The sequence below is a fragment of the Pogona vitticeps genome, chromosome 1, assembly GCF_051106095.1.
Source record: "Pogona vitticeps strain Pit_001003342236 chromosome 1, PviZW2.1, whole genome shotgun sequence".
In the NCBI taxonomy this organism is placed as follows: Eukaryota; Metazoa; Chordata; class Lepidosauria; order Squamata; family Agamidae; genus Pogona; species Pogona vitticeps.
This window is the reverse complement of record NC_135783.1, coordinates 11281896-11302527: the sequence shown is the minus strand read 5'-3', so window position 1 is coordinate 11302527 and position 20632 is coordinate 11281896. Positions and strand designations below refer to the sequence as shown.

The 20632-nt window shown below is 43.5% G+C and overlaps 1 protein-coding gene across 2 annotated transcripts in view; it reads right to left on the bottom strand.

Annotated features, from left to right (window-relative positions):
* Positions 1-19734, bottom strand: part of EFEMP1 (EGF-like fibulin extracellular matrix protein 1) — an 82288-nt gene extending 62554 nt beyond the window's left edge. For both annotated transcript variants that reach the window (XM_072987126.2, XM_072987135.2), the window contains exons 1-3: positions 19320-19734; positions 4581-4659; positions 2833-2920 (exon numbers count right to left, since the gene is read on the bottom strand). In XM_072987126.2, the coding sequence (XP_072843227.2) occupies positions 2833-2916 (84 nt within the window). In that variant the 5' untranslated portion in view covers positions 2917-2920; positions 4581-4659; positions 19320-19734. The remainder of the gene's footprint in view (positions 1-2832; positions 2921-4580; positions 4660-19319) is intronic.
* Positions 19735-20632: the final 898 nt, after the last annotated feature.

Sequence of the window (20632 nt, the reverse complement as noted above, 5' to 3'; positions counted from 1 at the left end):
AAGAAGTAGCTACTTAGCTACATTAAAAAAAAAGCCTTAATTTTCTATTAACCAGAAAGAAAGAAAGAACAATCTAGTTCTTTCAAACATCTGAATGCTTTTCAGTCAGAAGTATGATCTTTGAACCATGTAATATTCCCTGTCTACCTTTTAACAAGGTTGCCGCTGGGACTTATAAGGAACAATAACACTGAAAGGAGAATGAGGATATTATGCATTATACAATACATTATAAGACACAATTGTAATGAAACAGGGTTCATACTAATACCTCTCTTATTGGTAAAAGGAGCAAATTACACACACACACACACACACACACACACACACACACACACACACACACACACACACACACACACACATGAATATATGAATGTGTGTGTGCGTGTATGTGTGCATATGCATATGTACCATATATACTCGAGTATAAGCCAACCCGAATATAAGCTGAGGCACCCAATTTTACCACAAAAAACTGGGAAAACCTATTGACTCAAGTATAAGCCGAGGGTGGAAAATGCAGCAGCTATTGGTAAATTTCAAAAATAAAAATAGATGTCAATAAAATACATTAATTGAGGCACCAGTAGGGTAAATGTTTTTGAAGATACTGCCCTTCTGAGCTGTGAGACACACTTTAATGCCTGAGGAGGGAGACTCATACCGGATGCTGTGCTTATCTACTGCCCTACTGCTGCGTAACAAGATGGAGGGAGGCGGAGGGTGGAGGAGGAAGGTGGGAGGAGGAAGATGGGTACATAGAATATGCAGAAGGAGTGGATGGGAGTGTCCTGGAAACGGAAATGCAGTGTACTTAACCCAGGTCATCGGACCACTGACAGAGGCTGCAGGCGCCATAGATGAGATGATTATATATATATATATTGATAATTAAAATCCAAAAAATTCCTAACATTTCTGCCAGTGATTTTTTTTCTCCCTCCATCTCCTGCTTTTGGCCATCCAAAAAATTAGCAGGTACACAAACAAGTAAATAATTGCTTCTAATTTTGGTCCTTGGCAAAGAACACGATGTTCCTCTTGTGGAGGAGCGGTAGTTGGTACCCACTGAAAAACATCAGGAGGTTGAACTAACCCTAGGATGCAAAAATGCATGAGTGAATTTTCTGTGCTAAGCACCACATTTTTCTTAAGCACTAGGGAGGCGGAAAAACACACACACACACACAAGCCTTGAGTTAATAAGCCAGCTTGTCGCCACGAGTCAAGCTCACCCCACCGTAACTTGGTAGGCACCTGTGGAGTCCATGCCAGCGATGGATCTGTCCTAGCCTGTTGGGGGCTGCATTGCTTCAGAGGCTGGGCTGTGGTGTGTGTTTTTTTGTCCTTAATTTTCTTCTGGCAGCTTAGTTACTCCTGTAACTTTAACACAGCAACACAAAGTTTCTGAACACCCTCCCCCTCGAAAAAAAAAACTCATTGTGATTATTCGCAGGCCTCTCTAGCCATCTGCCAAATCTAGCAGGGAGCTGGAGTGGAAGAAGTCTCGAGTGTAACAAAAGGGGAAGAGGGCAGAGAAATGTGTTCAAGTTCTTGCTCTCTAAAGAAATGACAGCATCCTGAGTTAACACAACTGGGGTTACTGGAGCTACAGAAAGACACCTCCCCCTCAACCACCCCCCCCCAGCCCACTTCTGTGCCCGGAAGGAAAACAGCAAACTTAATAAATCTCTCCAACCCCTGTTTAATGCACACCCGTTTATAACCCAAAGGAGGGCAGCTGACTCATCCTAGAGAAATCTATTTCAATGTGACTACACAGCCTTTTCTAAAGCCTGCGCTTGTATATTTCTTAACACAACATGCCTACAGGTGTCTAGGCAAAGGTTAAGTCCCATTGAATTTAACAGGAGTGACTCCAGTCGTAGGTTGCAGTCCTTTCCGCACATTCTTTAAATTTATTGTTTATTGAATACATTTCCTGGCTATCTTTTGAAACCATGGTCTTCCCAAGGCAGCCTTCTATACAGAACAGTGACATTCAGCATCAAGATATAAAAGCCTTTTAACTGTAAGGAACCTTGAATAATCAACTGAATTGAATACAATCTCAAATGTCGTGTGTTTTTGCAAATATAAGTTTACGGCAAGCTGAAACAGCTTTTAATTACAACAAAGCAAGCTTGCAACTTTAGCAAGTTCAGAGGAGAGCAACAAGGATGATGGGGGCCTGGAAACCAAGCCCTATGAGGAAAGACTGAGATAGATGGGCATGTCTGCCTTGAGAAATGAAGACTGAATGGAGATAGGATAGCACCTTTCAAATACTTAAAAGGTAGTCATACAGAGTAGGGGCAAGATCTGTTCTTCATTATTCCAGAGTGCAGGACACGTAACAATGGGCTCAAGCTACAGGAAGCCAGATTTAGGCTGAATATCGGGAAACATCACAACTGTTAAAGCAGTGTAACTATGGAAACAATTATCTTGGAAGGTGGTGAGTGCTCAAATACCAGAGGTATTCAAGACAAAATTGGACAACGATCTGTCAGATCTGCTTTGATTTGGATTCCTGCCTTGAGTACGGGGTTGGACATGATGGCCTTATAGACCCCCTCAAAATCAATTAGTTTATGATTATAATGTTAAGATAAGTGAGCAACATTTAATAGCCTGTAGAAAAACGAAGCCTTCACCTGGGGACTTAAGCCGAAGATGATAAAGAGAAAGTTGGCATAATCTCCTTGGAGAAAGAGTTTGGTGCTGGTACACAACAGGCCCATATAGTCTATCCACCCACCTCACACTCCTTGGACGTGGGACAGCTAGCAGGGCTTTGAATGATCAATGCTAATTTTGGGTACATACCGTGTATGTTATGGTATCCTCTGCTTCTTGCGAGTGTACTGCAGCCAGCATCAATGAAGCGAGGATTGTGAACACCACCATCATGAACCTTTAAAAAAGAAAAAAAAAATAGGAAACCCAGTGTTATTTTGTTCATTTTTTTAAAACCAGATGATAGCCTAGTGGCAGTGAATGGGCCCTACCTTTACTGACTATAGGTGAGTAAGGTGTCATATGTCTTTCTGAATCTTTCAGACAAAATGGTGGCCATCTATACAGTATTTCTTTTTAAATTTTTGTATATTTATTGATTTTTCCCTTAAAATTGCCGGTTAATGTTGTAAGATGCCTCCTTATTCATTGTTCATCGTTTTAAACATTGTCTTTTAACAATGTTAACCACCGTTGTATACCCACTGTTTTCAACTTTAAATACCGTCTTTCACTGTTGTAAGCTACCTTCAAGGAGAAAGACGGGGTAAAAATAAATAAATAAATAGAATGAATGAATTAATGAATTAATGACTATCAGGCATCTTTTATGTTTTTGCTTTTCTTTAGTCAGAAGAATTATTTGTACACTGTACAGGATGGGTGGGCAAAGTGTGGCCCACATGGCCTGCCATGGCTGTTTTAGTGGCCCCCAGCTTTTTCTGTCTGAAGAAGTGGATCTATCAATGAAAGCTCAGCGTTGAGAGATACAACAATTAGTGTTTAAGGTGCCACAACTCTCTTGTTTTAATGTTTGTTTCCGTTTTGGGCTGGACAGCTTTCTCTGGTCTCTTCTTCTTGGGTGAAAAATTGAAGAAGCCTTCTTGAGGGATCTTTTGCTTTTTAAATAAGCCACACGGCCTTGCCACACCATGTAACACTTCTAAATATAAAATTGTTTAAAATTTTTTTTGCAGTGTTTTAGAATCTTTGTTGATCCCCAGATGGTCACAAGGATCAAACACTGATACATAACCCCCCCCCCCCGACACCCTCACACACAATTGCCTGGCCTGGTAGAATGGGGTTTGGGAAAGTTATCTTTTTGGACCACGTCTCTCAAAAAAAACCTCAGCGAGCACAGCCATGGTGGGGGATTCCTGGGAGCTGTTCAAAACAAGTACCTTTTAAAGCTCTGGTGGCTTTTAAAAGTCAGCAGTCTAAAGATCTTGGTTTTATGAAGAAGCAACCGTGAGGTGTTTTAAGCACCTGTTAAAAGCCTCCCTCTTCATGCTGGTCTTCCCTGCAAAAAACGAGCCATGCTGTCCACTATGTGAACTCTTGTGTTTCTGAGTGTTCTTATTTTTAACATCTTGACCGATCAATTTTTTTTAAAAAATGTATTATTATGAAGTGCTGCATTTTCCACATTTGGTTTCTTGATTTTGCATTTCAGACCACTTGAAAATTATTCTGCAGGTATGGTAAGGAGTGAAAAAAAAAAGGGACAAAAGCAAAATAAACAAGTACAGCCAAACTCTACTAGTTCCAGGCAACTGGGCCATGTTGAACTGGATCGTCACAAATACATGCATGCCAAAGGCATACATCCTTTTACTTCAAAAGCAAAACACAACACAAGAAATCAAGAGTAAGTGTTCAGTCTCTGCTGATATTGCTTACCGGTGTTATTATTATAAAGTATTAAAAAGTAATCATACGAAATGCTCTTTATATTACTTTTCCAATTATTCTGAAAATGCATTTAAACATTACTGAAATATCTTGACACAGAGATGTGTTCGCAGCGATGTCTTAGAGAAGAGTAAGAAATTCACCTGAAAACAGATCCACTAGGAGAGAAGAGGAGGATGCTTCTTGACCAGGCTGGGGGGCTGTGTGGGTATTTTTCTGCTTCTGGAAACAAAATAAAACAAAATAATTTTCTTAAGAAAGAAATGTTTTCAATATACGGCTGTAGGAACAGAGTTTGCCATGACACCAGCTAACCTTCTGAGATGAGTTAAAGGGAAGACCAAGCAGGGACATCTAACTTGGGGGTGGGGGTGGGAAGCTGTGCAACTCAATCATCTGCCGCAAATGATTTACAAATTATGGGAGTGCAGAAGAGCGAGCAGATTGGTATAAGAATTAGAATATGAAAAAGTTACTTTTTTGGATCACAATTCTCAGGATTCCCCCCAGGTGGCATGACCACTAGCCATAATGGTCCAGACATTCTGGAAGTTGTATTCCAAAGACAGACAGACAGACAGACAGACAGACCAACCAACCAACCAACCAACCAACCGGCTGACCCGTATTTGCAAGAGAAAAGAATTCAATAATTTAGAGCAACATGTATTCCGGGCTGTACATATTGTAAATTTACATCTTCTAAGACTTTGGTACCACCAACAAAAAAGTAGACTTGAGTCCCACATGTCTGCACAAATTAAGACATGCCATCATCCTTCCAGAATAGGACTGCAAGCTTCCCTGTCCTTATCAACCCCTAAGGGAGGTAAAGCTAACCCTTTTGACTCCATTCGGGACCTCACCTTATCCATTTTTACAGTGCATGGAGATGCTTCCTTGACGCAAACTTTATTTTGGGTCACGTCAAGAAGCGTACAAAGACTGAAAATTTTCCCCATCAATCCTAATAATATCAATTGTCAGTATTACTTGAACAACTTCCACTAAAATTAATGGTGCAGTTGTGATTAGAGATGGGCATGAATCAGGAAAATGGTGATTCATTTTCATTCATCATTCATCAAAGTTGACGAATCACGAATTATGATTTTTTTTCTGATGAATCAATTCATCAATTCATTTTTTAAAATTTAAAGCCCTATACAATGGCCCTCCAAACACCTAGAGACACCATACCGTGTTTCCCCGATAATAAGACCTATCCCGAAAATAAGCCCACCCCTTCCTGTGTAACATTCCTCTAAAATAAGCCCTCCCCTGAAAATAAGCCCTACCGTATATGCCGGTGTATAACACGACCGGCCGTATAAGATGGGGCCCCGGGAAGAGGCTTTGGGGGGGCGGCGGCAGGAGGAGGAGGAGGGGGAAGAGGGAAAGGGGGGGTGGCCGGGCGAGCGAGCGTTCCTCCCGGCGGCGGTCGGGAGGGAGGGAAGCGGCGCTCGCGCGCTCGCCCGGCCACCACCCCCCCGCATTCCCTCCTCCTCTTCCTCCTCCTGCCGCCGGCAGGAGGAAAGCAGGCTGGCAGGCAGTCGGGAGGGAGGAAGAGGGAAAGCGGAGGAGGAGGAAGAGGAGGAAGAGGGAAAGGGGGGTTGCCGGGCGAGCGCGCGCGCACCTCTTCCCTCCCTCCCGACTGCCTGCCCCCCTGCCCGGCCAGCGCGCCCCGCATCACTCTTGCGGCGGCGGCTCCTCCTCCTTCCCCGCGTTTTTGGGGTTTAAATGGCCGCCGGAACAGCCGAAATGGCTGTCAATGTTCATTAAAATAAGCCCTCCCCTGAAAATAAGCCCTCTGGTGTTTTTCTGTCCCCAAACAATAATAAGACAGTGTCTTATTATCGGGGAAACACGGCATGTGCAGAGAGGCTTCCCTTCACCCTCCTCTACAAGCTCTGCAAATTTGGTGATGTTTAGGTTTGGGGCACCTGGGTTACACATCCACAAGGAGGGCCCCCCAGGCACCTAGAGACACCAAAATCATCAAGATGTTTCTACTGACTCTCCTCAACAACATATCCATGTTTGGTGAAGATTGGGTTTCAGACATCCAAGTTGTATACCCACAAAGTGGGTCCCCCCCCCAGAAAGTGCCCTTTAAGAGCTGGCTTGGAGAAACCCAAACTTCACCAAACTTGGAGGAATTGTAGAGGAGAGTCATGGGAATCTTCTCTGTGATATTGGCATCTCTAGGTGCTTGGAGGGAATTTTTCTGGGGTTGCCTCTTTGTGGGTGCAAAATCCAGATATCAGAACCCCAATCTTCACCAAGCATGGAGGAATTCTAGAGGATAGTCATAGGAAGCTTTCTTGCAGTTTTGGGGTCTCTAGGTGCCTTGGGGGGCGTTTTATAACCAAACAAATCAATTAATCAAAAATTGCTAAAATTCATTGATTTGTGATTCGTCAGGGGTATTGATTCGTATGAATACAAATCAACGAATTAGCGATTTTTGGATGAATTTGATGATTCATTCTTGAATGCATGCCCATCTCTAATTGTGACCTATGGCCGTAATTTAGTGGGCTAGAGTGTGTGGACACAGTGCCGGGATGAGGAGTTCAAATCCCAACTGTGCCTCCCCTTTGAGAGAAAGCTGAGATCATCTAGAGAGTATGTGGCTGATGGGATTATGTGCCTGCCACCTGTGTAGTATTGGGCAAATTTCATGGTCACAGAGCACCACTAGCAGGACAGATCAGGAAACCACTTCTGATTGCTTCATAGAAAACCCCAGGGGGTATCCATAAGTTAGAATCAACTTGATGGCATGTAACTATTATTATTGTCAGTTGTAACTACCGCTGTGCCGATTTGTGGTTTTAGAACACAACTACCCAAATATCCAGTATAACTAGTTGACTGCTAGCTTCAATTTGCTGACAAAGCAATTACTAGCTGACAACTGCTTTAAGTTTGGGTGAGAAGTAGTTAATTGATTTTAAAAAAGGGATTTTCCCTTGTTTTGCGTTACTTTGTGAATGGTAGTGAGCACAAGAGGGTATACTTTAAACCATCCTGACTACTCTCAGTGTGTTGTCAATATTCAGGGTGCCTTTTGCTATGTAATGAGGGACGTGGTGGCGCTGCGGGCTAAACCACAGAAGCCTGGACTGCAGGGTCAGAAGGCCAGCAGTCGTAAGATCGAATCCATGCGACGGAGTGAGCGCCTGTCGCTTGTCCCAGCTCCCGCCAACCTAGTGGTTCGAAAGCATGCAAATGCAAGTAGATTAATAGGGACCACCTCGGTGGGAAGGTAACAGTGTTCCATGTCTAAGTCGCACTGGCCATGTAACCATGGAAGATTGTCTTCAGACAGAAGGCTGGCTCTATGGCTTGGAAACGGGGATGAGCACTGTCCCCTAGAGTCGAACATGACTGGAGAAAAAAAATGTCAAGGGGAACCTTTACCTTTACCTTGCTATGTAATGCGAGTGTGATATTGTGCAGCAATAGCAGGCAATTTCCTGGTGTTTTGAATCATGAGTAAAGGAGCACAATATCCCACATTCATAAACCAGAGGTTTTTTAAATAACTGAATTATTTCTGTTATGATTATGGTTACTGTTATTTCTATACTGCCCTTTCTTAAAAAACTTACCAGGGAAGCGTCTAATAAATCTAAAACAGCAATAAAGCCATTTATAAAAACGAAGCCATTAGCAGAACCTTTAAAACAACAATAAAGCAATGCAATAAAACAGTAATACAATAACACACTAAAATATTTTAAAAGATCACGTTAATAATCTTTCCACTTTTCTTGAAGCTTTTGGGAAACATGATTACTACTAAACTGCTCTCCTCTCTGGAGAAAAGTACAAAAGGAAAAGAAAGAGAAAATGAGAAGAGAAATATTTCTAGGAGCAAGAGTTTGGGAGAAAATACTTTCCCTGCCCATGGGCTTCAAAGTATTTGACACCATCTGGAATTAAGACTTGAACCTCTGAATTGCTATGGAACTGGATGAAAAAAACACATGATCTCATCATCAGATCTTTGTACCAACCCATCAAATTTAACATAGAAATTGGAAACAAACTGAAATATTTTCAAATGAAAGATGTTATAAGAAGAAAACAGAGAGAGGAGAGAGAGCATATGTCTGGGGATCCACCCTTCAGCTTCTTTCCCATTTATATACCATGGATCACTCTGACAGATTTTGGAACAGCCATCAAGCAGAAGGCTGTCAACCAATGAGTCAAATATTAAGTGTTTGCTATATATCAGGGCTGGAGGACTTGCAGCACTGCAGATGTTGTTAGAAGGCAACTTCTTCAACAGTAGCCGGCATAGCTAACAGCCAGAGATGATGAGAGCTGAGGTTCAAGGATAACTAGAGTGAGAGATATTCTCTCTTCCTGCTTGGTCCTGCTACAAGAAATTCTAGACTTACGAAGCAAGGGTTGGGGAAAAATGTGACCGGTTGGTCAGAAGCAACCTCCCTGCAACCAAATTCAGCTCTGCCCTCCCCGTAAAAGAGTCACAAATACTCAGTTTTTCCATCCTCTTTCCCCCTTCCTCAGTAAGTCTCCTGGTGCTCTCCAAAGGGCACGGGGGAGGCCCCAATTTGGGCTCAAATGCACAAATTCAGGTCACCACCATTCCTGCCCCTCACCCACGCCCCACAAGATGTTTCAAAAATATGTATATTTTTCCCCCCTCAGAAAAGGCTCCCGGTGGTCTCTAAAGGGCATGCATGAGAGGCAATTTTGCCATGTTCTCTCTCCCTGCCCCCCTGCATCCCTGCCCCTCCCCACCTTTTGGCCATTAGAGATCATGAGGCATCTTTTACAGAATTTACAGAATATATATATATATATATTTACAGAGTATATATGTATATATATACACACACACACATACACATGTATATATATATGTATATGTATGTATATATATGTATATGTATATAAGAAAAAAATTAGGTGATAGGTGAGGCACAGAAGTGATTGTGACTTGCTAAGGTTCAGGGACTAGGTCTTTTCAGACCTCACACCCTGTTTCAAAGCCACCCAGCTGGACAACCATCACTACCTCCTGTGATATCAAATACTGTAAGAAATAAGGTCCCCCCTTGTTTTTTTCCCCATAAAGATTCCCCCCTACTTCTGCCTATCTTTGAGTTCCCCTGAGCATGCTGATCCCACCCTCTTGTTTCTCAGTGGACCTGTTTTAGCTCCAATCCTGTCAGCGTGAAGCAACAGGGCTTGGGTTCAAGAGGAGCACCCGTTCAGTGTTTGTCCTTTCCACTCCACGATTCCACCGGCTTCTGTGCCCTACCTTTCTCCTCTCTCCACCCCAAGGTGGAACTAAATGCTAACTTGCAAAAGTAACTGGGAGAAGAGAGCCTGCCAAGGGCTCAAGCAAACACAAGGGTTCATAGAGGTCCTTCCTTACCCGGTGCCAGACCACGAAAACAGAGGGAGGGGGTGAGGGTCTGGCTGTTATTCTGTGCTGATAGGGAAAGGGGAAGGACGCCGATAGGATGATGATCCCACATCACACCGGGTCTGAAAACATTGCATTGGCAGTAGAAAATGCTGGCCACTAGAAAGCATGTGGTGGTTTAAAAAAATTCTTAACTTTTAAAAAAATAATAATATTTTTAATTACTTGGGGGAATAGGTGCAGCATGGTGAAGCCTCTGGAATTCTTTCCAAGAGTAGCGAGACACCTCCTATTGCTCTTCTACTAGCATGGAAAGATTTACGTTTAATTCTAGCAAGTTTCTGGCAACTAATTCTCTGTTTTAAGGGACAGGGCCCTTAACGCACTTAGGCTCCACAGCATTCCCTTGTATTTTTTTTTTAAACAGCGTTTGAAATTGTTTATCCTTCATTTGATTTATTTTATGATTAGGAGTTCATTTAACTGCATTTTGACAATGACCACCTGTTGGGTGGTCTTATCTGTACTTGAGCCTGATCTGGGGTAGCACCCCCTTTTGCCTCACGTCACGGAAAAAGTTTCTAAAGCAGACCTTGGGGGTATCATTATTTGCTATGCTTTGCCAAAGAGAGAAAACTTTTTTATTTTTATTTTTTTAAAAAAATCTTTCCAGGTTGATAAAAAGCTGTATTTTGATTGGTACCCTTTTTTATAATGATTCCTCTACTGCTGATTTTACAGACTTGCTATTCTTAGCTGCAATTTCATATTCTTTCAGTGGCTGCTTCTAGTTTAGAGCAGCGGTGTTTCTCCTTGTGACTTCCAACAGCAGCAGGGGAAAGTATGTTTTCTTGAGTATGGTACTGAAATGACAGCAGAAGAACACAGAGAAACATCAAGAACGTACAAAGAACTTCAAACAACGGAGCTGCAATGTGTAACTTGGGATCCTTAGCATAAAAGATCAGGATCCTCTAAATCCACCAGAAGATTAAAAACTCTGCAGAAATTTTGAATCAGCACAGGGCTGGCCCAATAAATTTTTTCCCCACCTGATCCAGGGTCAGTATGAAAAATCTGTCCAACTGATTTTGCAGCCTGAGGCAGAAGAAAATCTGCTTTTCCTCGCTGGCAGTTAAACTGCAGATGTAAGAGAATAAATAACTTCACAATTTGCTGTCCTTTCACGAAACAGAAAAATCCCTGCAGTTACCCTCTCTGTACTCGGACTGTAGTTCCCCAAAGTTCAAAGCTTTGGGCCTGTGCCATTGTTGAGATGGGAAATGAGCAAGCAAAGGGGGAAGGGAGAAGGGCATTTTACATTCCCTGCCCAGGGAATGTCGACCACAAATGCAATATATAGGAAGTGAAAGAAACCACCCTATAATCTTCTCTATATGGACATCAGAGACCACATAGGATTTTCCCATCAGGAAAGGAATGAGGAGGAACTGCCTGATCGTTGCCTAGAATGGGCTGACGGCAGGATCAGCATTTGGTTAAATAGCCATCTGTGAGCCCAGCCATTGGACAAATTCAGCCCTGGGGTGGCAGGTCCTTCAAAACTGTGTTTTGCACACCCTGACCCGACTCTCCCAACCACCCATCTCCCGCAAGCAAGATGGATGATTACTTCTGGAAACGTTTTAAAGAGACCACAACTGCCCCTGAATCTCTACTATTCAAACATCTGCACTATTTAAACAGGCCTAAATATTAGTTTTTAAAAACCTGAAGTGGATTTCCAGCTACATCCAGTTTCCTTTGTTTTAATTTTAGATGGTCTTCGTGTGCACCAGAAGATCCTGGAGCAGAATATCGCTCCTCATAGCCAGAATAGATCCCAGATTCCAGGAGTGTAGTAAAAACAACTCTCTTCTCATGAGAAGGACCCTGGAAAAGACCCTGATGTTGATGTTGGGAAAGTGTGAGGGCAAGAGGAGAAAGGGATGACAGAGGATGAGATGGTTGGACAGTGTCACTGAAGCGACCAACATGAATTTGACTCAACTCCGGGAGGCAGTGGAAGACAGGAGGGCCTGGTGTGCTCTGGTCCATGGGGTCATGAAGAGTCCCACACAACTTAACGACTAAACAACAAGTAAAAACAACAGTGATTCAGGCCAGGTGGAGCTATCAACACTGGGTTCTGCTACAGGGTTGAGGGCTCACAGAGTCCCCTCTTGCTCTGCAGTTCTACAATGCTTAAGATATTTCAAGTGTCTGCTAGGTGTCAAACCTAGTTTGTCTCTGTGTAATGTGTAAAGCGTGGTCCAACACCATGCGGGAAAGTGGCCTGCACAGGTTTTTGTGCTGTTTTAGTGTTGTTGTGTTCTTTGACTTTAAATTATTTTGAATATCTTATGTTTCGAAATTGTTTTATGCAGCTTTATAACCTGAAATCCTATGACACAGAGTAGCTATAAATGTTTAAATCAATAAAATGAAACCAATGGACACAAGGAGCTCAGACTCCCAGTTGTAGTGTTTGGACGTCTCAGTTCTCTCACTTCCCGAAAAAAGTTCTTGGAGAGAGGAACACATTTGGTGTTTCAGTGTGAATCATTAGTGCAGGGCTGTGGCTAAGTGTGACCACGAATATTATTGATGTGGCTCTTGCTTCATCACCCAACAGAAGGTCAAAGAGAACACCCGTCACAAAAAAAGGAAAGGCATGTTTGCATTAAATTTGTTTTGTGCTAATTCACACTGATGCATAACAATTAACATAGCAATTACTGAAGAAATTATCACTAAATTTAAGTGGAAGTATATCACTGCTCGCAATTGTGGACAAGACTTTGACTAAGTCATGTGCTTGGGACACATCATTAGAAGAAAAATGGAATCTGAATCAAATAAACAACCAAGGCATAGCAGCTTAATGAAAATGAATATATATAATGAAAGAAAATAAGCAAAGGCCACTTTAGATCTCTTGAATTATCAAGCTAGGCAGCAAATCAGTTATTTCGAAAACATGGCCTGGGCAGTGCTTTCAGAATGTCCATGTCTTGCAGTGGCCTCATATCTGAAGCTCATAAAGAATTGGCTTGCCATGCCATATGTTTCCTGCCATCCAATAATACTTGTATCAGTGTGGGTATTTTCTTACAAAATGATGCCCCATTCCAAACCATTTTACTTAAAACAACAACAACAAGAGAGAGTTGATTAGATACATGTTCTCATCAAAGTCCTTGCTTTCCGTGCTTGGCTTAGGAAACTCAGTGGGTGTTACAGCGGTCACTTATTATTATTATTATTATTATTATTATTATTATTATTATTATTATTATTATTATTATTATTATTATTATTATTATTATTATTAGTAGTAGTAGTAGTAGTAGTAGTAGTAGTAGTAGTAGTAGTAGTAGTAGTAGTAGTAGTAGTAGTAGTAGTAGTAGTAGCATTGTTTGTTTGTTTGTTTGTTTATTGTATTTATACCCCGCCTATCTAGCTGAATGACCACTCTAGACCACTTACACTTCACCAAAAGGCAGGATGTTCATCACCATGAAGGAAGGCCACTTTTCAAATGGAGGACTGTCCTCTCTAAAGAAGGAGGACATTGGGGAAGACATAAACGGAATCCCAGGCATCCACTTTATGCTGAACCAGACTTTGTGACTCCTTCTGGCTTCAGCTATAACCACTGAACAAGGATGAATTCACACACTCATGTATGTCACTCAATCTCATAGCCCGATGCATCTGGAGCTGATCTTACCAACAGCTTTCATTGAAAGGCCACGGACCCTGTGGAAGGGTCAGATGACCTGAAAACTTTGAGCTGCAATGCTTGTTTCATATGGGTTTGACACATTGCCAACTCTAAATGATGGGTACAGAGAGGTGTGTACATTGGGTGTTTCAGCATTGAAGCATTAGTGGGGTGCTGTGGCTAAGCATAACCCACAAAGCACTGATTCCAACTTCACGTCACTTGGCAACATATTTGTTTATTTAAAATATTTTTAACCTGCCTTTCTCCTTAAAAAGGACCCAAGGCACTTATAACAATTAAAAGACAGTATTTAAGCTCATAGCAATGAATATACAATATTCAATGTATATATCCTTCACTGGAAGGACAGATCCTGAAGCTGAGGCTCCACTACTTTGGCCTTCTCATAAGAAGAAAAGACTCCCTGGAAAAGACACTGATATTGGGACAGTGTAAAGGCAAGAGAAGGGGACGACAGAGGACGAGATGGTTGGACAGTGTCATCGAAACAACCAACATGAATTTGACCCAACTCCGGGAGGCAATGAAAGACAGGAGGGCCTGGTGTGCTCTGGTCTATAGGGTCACGAAGAGTCGGACACAACAACTAAACAACAACAAAAAGGATCAATGAATACAATAACACTTCAGACTTCTTAGCCATCTAGCCCAGAGTGTGTTAACCACTAAAGTATAATGAACAGAGTATCAGAATAGGAAGAGACCTGGCTTCAAATCTTCATCACTCAGGGATAACAACAATAAACCATTCACAGAACATGGCATATTCCTTAAGAATTCTCTTAGGGACATCGTAAGTCAGAAGCTATCTGATGGCATATAACCAGCCTGTGGGGCACCAAAGCCACACCCTGCACCCAGCATCACCAAAATATTTTATACTTAAAGAGACCCCCCCACACACACACACGCACACACAGATGCACAGCATAGGGAAATGTAATTTCACCTCGTATTTGTCCCCCGACCCATGTTAGACCTAAGAAGATTTTTTTTCCTAAACCAGAAAAAAAAGTTGTCACGTCTAAGACAGGAAAACATGGTAGGTTCCCTCTGTACACTTAGAAGGCATGAGAATTCTTTTAAAGGAATCGAGGTTTACATATTTTTAAATTATTTGCTTGCTTCTTGGAGATCAGCCACTGGCCAGTGCAGATGGACTTTGCCAGAATATGTATTTTATAACACTGGAAAGAAAGATGCCAAGCCCCCTGTAACATTGTCAACACATAAACACATGGCATGTAGGGAACACTTACACACGGATATATTTTTAGCTACTGGGAAGCTTTTTTGAAGCCTGAATATAGATACTTCCCTTTTTCTTTTTCCCTTCTTTCCTTTGCTTCCTCCTTCTTCCCCTTCTCCTTTTGGAAAACTTTATTATTATGTTTTTAGTCCTGCAATATTATCTTTTCAGCACTTTCAAAAACACTGTATAAATATCACATTAAAACAATTAAACGTACATCAAGATTAAAAACAAGGGGAAAACAATTAAAAATAATTAAAAATATGTAAATTGATGAACAACACATTCCTGAGACACTTACTGCTTAACTGCCTGCCTCAGGACTAAGGTCTGTGCTTTGATTTAGGTGCCAAAACTATTTGGTCATTAGCCATTTGTGGCAAGTATGAATGCCCCCCCCCAAGACGATCAAGCTAGAATATTTTGCAGATTGGATAAAGTATTTCTTCACCCTGGTCTCTTTTTCAACGGATGTGTATAGTAAACAGGCTGCTCAAAACGTTTGTAACTCCAGTAGATTTATTTTCCCGTATATTTGTTTTAAATATATCCCACTGCCAAAATGGGCGGAAAGGTGCTGGGCTGCTCCTTGCACCCTTAGAAGAACAGGAGCGGCGTTTATTTTTTTCCTGTGATCCTCGGTGAAAGCCCTAGAGTCAAATGCTATCTTGGACTCAAAGATGCCTGAGGTAAGAGGGCGCTGGATTGTGACACTGTGTGGTCCAATTTCTGGAACACGGAGGGGGATGAATCGGAAACACAGCTCCCCGTGCCAAGCGTTACGTGCCTTGGCCTGATGCAGGAAAAAGAACTCACATGTGCCTGTGTTTGGTGTTTTCATAAATAAAAGGATTAATAGGAAAAACTTCTGTTAGTGACCCAGGAGAGAGGCTACAGATTAAAGCAGAAGAGATCAGGAGATCTCCGGGAGATTTGGGAGCGCCTGTGTCTCATGTCACACACTTCCAAATAGCCAAAGGGGGGGGGGGAAAGCTTTTTAGAAATTGTACTAATTAAGATTTACTGCCTGAAATCCAGTTGTAAATTGCAATTAGAGCAGGTCCACTGGACAGGTGGGAATCTGGTGAGTCAAGACCTTTGTAAGCTCCCTTGATTCAATGGACCTACTCTGGTTGAGACTTACACCTGGCCAATAACTAACAAAAACAACAGCCAACACTTTGAAAAAACACAATAAATGGTGTTTGGTTGTTGTTGGGTCCTTTGTGGAAAGAACAGGAGTATTTAAATTAAACCAACAGAATCAAGCCAGATGTCGGTTTGCATGGGCAATAATTATCAGTTCACAGTGTATGATTTCCCAGATGTTCTTGGGTGCAGTGAAAGTTGGTCTACAACTCTCTCTGTGTGTATGTGTGGGGGGAGGGAAGAGAGAGAGATGGAGAAAGGGAAAGAGAGGAGGGAGGAAGAGCCTCTGTGTTTATGCATGCACGTGTGTTTTCTGTCTCACCTGCTACCATCATCCCCAGAGTCAGCCCAGTCCAGCTAGCCTATGAAGAAGCAACTCAATAACATGGGGAGGGCTTTATGTTGCCTTCCCTGGGTGTAAATTCAGGCAGGTGCCTTATGCCCTAAATTGATCAACAGATGATGGCTATCAAGTTCTTCCTTCCCTAAGGACGTAAATCATACAATTATCAAAGCAGCATCTGTTGTTGGTCCTATTTAGGTGGATGTACAGCATGGGGGTGGAGCGATGACAAGCACTGCACCTAGACAATGTTAGCCTGATGCTTTGTTTGTTATGGCCAGGAGATCATGAACCATCAAATTAGGAGAGCACAGAAAGAAAAACTGAGGGAGTTCACAGTGTAACCCTGCAGAAATGGACATCCACCCACGTTCCGGCCATGCCCATCACGGACAAGCAGCCTCTGACAAATGAAGATAATGCAATCCTTGATCCACATGCACACGCACGCAGGCACGCGCGTACACACACACACACACACACACACACACACACACACACACACACACACACACATGCAAGAAAAGGCACCCGATCTCAAATGCAGGGGCTGGCCAGCAACTCCTTTCATGAGAAGGTTAATATAGATGCCTGAAGTGCTCACGGTCCTGGAGTAACTCAGCTAGCCGCTTTCCCAATACCTCTTACTGGAGGCCCTTTCTATACTAGGGCTGCACTTGGAATCTTCTCCATCCAACCTACTGAGCTGCTATTCTGATCCACTGAGAAATATCTTGGAATATGAGGAAGTGATGCTGGAGAGGGAGGAGGAGGGAGACTGGAGTGGTCTCCTGTACTAACGAGGACTGTCAGCAGGTATCACGGCTTGCATACATCCGTTAGTACTTCCATGGTGCTTAGAGCTTAGAAAAGTCCCCTTGGGTTACTGTACCCCAAACAGCAAAGCAAAGCAAAATATGCTGTTTATAGACCATCCCGTAGCACCCAAAGCCCTCTCTGAAAGGTTTAAAATTTAATTATGCAGGGTACATGTTGTCCCCTCAGAAAGCTGAGTATTCAGTTTACCAACCCTGGAAGGATGGAAGTCTGAGTTAACTTCAAGGCAGCTCTCTGAGCTTGTTGGAATCGAACTCAGGTTGCGAGGAGAGTCTTAACTGAAGTACTGCAGTTTAACCACTGCATCACAAAGCTCAAAGTTATTACAAGTAACCTTTGTCTTTCTTCCTTAATAGATATACAGTACATAGGCTTTCCTGGAATCTCACTTCTAGGGATGGTTCAGTCCTCAGCAGCCTCTTCTAATCCGTGAAAGACGGCAGCATGGTTCTGTGGCAGAACACCTGCTCTGCATGCAGAGAAATCCAGATTCACTCCTGGAAGTCTCCGGGTACGGTAAAAGGATCAGGAGGCAGGGGTGGAGTTCCTGCGGAATTACTGCCGGCCCAAGATATAGGTTGATAAAAATTCCCAGTTCTGAGCCTGGCTTCACTTTTCATAGAGCAGCTTCCCCTAAGCTAGCGCCTGCTTTGGACAGGTTGATCTACGACCCCCATCCTCCCCTTGCCAGAAGGCTAGCTGGGGACAATGGGTGTTGTCGTCTAAACCCACTAGATTCCAGGAAGCTGCTGAGGGAACTGGTTTATGGGCTGGCTAGTAAACACAAGTTTCTGTCTGCCTGTCTTATTTTTTAAAAATCCAAACAAGAGCCAACCAAATCATCTGAGAAGAAGGTGGTGAACGATTCCCCAGTTTCTGAGCACTCATATTATTCTTACCAGTCTCAAAAATATCCCATAGTGCTGAGATAATGGTTAGTTGTAAAACTGCAGGTGCTCAGTTTTACTTTGATGTTTAGGAAATAAATGCACAGAAATTGACCGGATCAGGCCTGGACCTCTCATTCCAACAAAGTTCTCGATAACCTTTTTACAACTCTTAGGAACTCGAGCGCCTTCGCTTGCCGTACTGATCTACTGCCCTGGCACTAATTAAACATGTTTCCTCGGCAATCTCAAATCAATAGGCTTTATTCTCCACTTCGCTTTGTTTAGGCTTGCAGTCTAAAATTGCAATCTTTACGCCGGTTTGAGACGGCATTCTATGAATGGTTCCTTTTGGAAAGAAAAGGCAGGTGGGGATCTCTTTACTGGACCACAAAAAAAGGCAACAACCCACAAATGTGAGCTAGCTTTCGATCCTGTACAGGTCTTCATCAGGCTGGACACCTCAGACTTGTAGAATAGTATGGGGAAGTTATCCAGCCCTCTCAGTCGCTAGTCCTCTAATAATAATCATCATGTGCCGTTAAGTCAATTCTGACTTATGGTGACTCTTTTCAGGGTGGAGAATGCTCAGAGCTGGCTTCCCATTCTTCTGGGGAAGACCTAGGAGTCTACCGAGCTTGCCCAGAGCTACCCAGTCTGGCTCTACTCGCAGGAAGCACAGTGGGGAATCGAACCCCCCCAACCTTTGGCTTTGCAATCAAACCACCAAGCTCACCAGCCAGCCAGCCACTAACATGCATCACACTATTGCTCCTTCGCATCCCACCCCATTACCCTTCCCAGTTAGAAGAAACCAGCAAGTGCTCCTGGCTGAAGGCACTTAGTTCTCCTCGCGTGTCATGCACACACGAACGAGTCCCATCCAGACCTGGTGGACACGAAACGCTCTGCCAAAACCGCTCTGCAATCCCCCCCCCCCAGCATGGCAACTTCTCCAAGACTGGGGATCCCCGGTGCCAAATCTGGACGCGCACCTAGGGGCATCTTCTCTTTGCACACTTAACCTCTGCATCCCGAGACTCACTCTCTCCCCCCCCCCCCGCGGCACTTCTTTCCCTGCATCCTAAACTCGATGCGCGGAACAAATGCAACTTGAAGTTGAGCCGATCGAGGGGACACCCCCCCTCCGCCCCGCGACGCGCGCGCCCTTGGAGAAGGGAACCCTTCCTCTTCGCGCTCCGCCAGTGCCAAGGGCTGGCTGGGATCCGGATCGGGATCCGGAGGCGTCTTACCTGCTGTCCTCGACGAGGAAGCCCTCCTTAACCCGGGGCAAAGCGGAGCAGCTCAAGAACAAGGCAGGAGAAGAGGAGAGAGAAGATCAGAGAGGGCTTCCCTCCTTCCCAAATGCAGCCTCTCTCTCTCTCTGCGCGATGCGCGGAAGGGAGCAAGGATTTCCCCCCACCGGCGTCCCACCCTCGATTTTGGATAAACTTTTTTTTTTTTAAATCACTCCAGTCCAAGGCGGCTACTGTTGCATCCGTTGACCGCCCCCTACCGATCTTCCGACTCCTTAACCTTTTCTCCGAGGAATCCGGAGTCACAACGGATAGGGGCGGGGAGGTGACCACCAGGCGTAAATCCCTCGCCTTGGAATCGTTCCTCCAGAAGCCTGCCTTCTCCCTAGAAGCTCAGACGACGATCCTGAGTGGGGTCGTGCTTTAGCAGTATTGTGAGAAGCCTTAGATAGGAACGTGGAAGGCAGGAGGAGAAGAGGAAGATTTTCCCCCCTGCGATGGATTCACTCGATGACCGACCCACGGTCTTGAGTCTGCGAGACCCCAGCAAGTTAAGGAGGGGATCTTTGCGAGGTCATTAATTCATATGATGGCCATCGCCAAGAAACTGAGTGCTCAAAAAGAATAATAAATATTTATTTATATTTTATTTATTTATTCCATTTATACCCCGCCCATCTAGTCAACTGACTACTCTGGGTGGCTATAAATTGATAAAGGAGAGCTTGTTTGGTAAAACAACAGTGGGCAACTTGTAGAGGTTTGAGGGCTGGACATCTCTACGGCAGGATATTGGAGGGTTACATCCTGCCCCACTCCTAATACAGTGGTGCCTCACTTAACGAGTGCCCCGTTTAACGCTGAATCCGCATAGCGATGAGGTTTTTGAGATCACAAAAGTGATCGCATTGCGATGTTTTAGATGGCCAAAAATCGCTTTGTGATGATCGGTAAGTGAAACACATAGCAATGTTTTAAAAACAGCTGATCGGCGGTTCCAAAATGGCCACCGGAAAAAAATGGCCGCCCGCACTGTTTTCGCGCCCTTTCCTCGCTTACCGGGCAGCGAAAATGGTGGCCGGATGGAGGATTTCTGCATAGCAGTGAGTTTTCCCCCCAATAGGAATGCATTAAACATGTTTTAATATGTTCCTATGGGGTTTTTTCCCCACATAGTGACGAATCTGGATAGCGACAATTTTTTCGGCACGGATTATCATCGCTATGCGGGGCACCACTGTATATTCATCCATAAAGTTTTAGTTTTATCTAAAACTGAACTAGCTCCCGGGCTCCTCTGGGGCCAATTT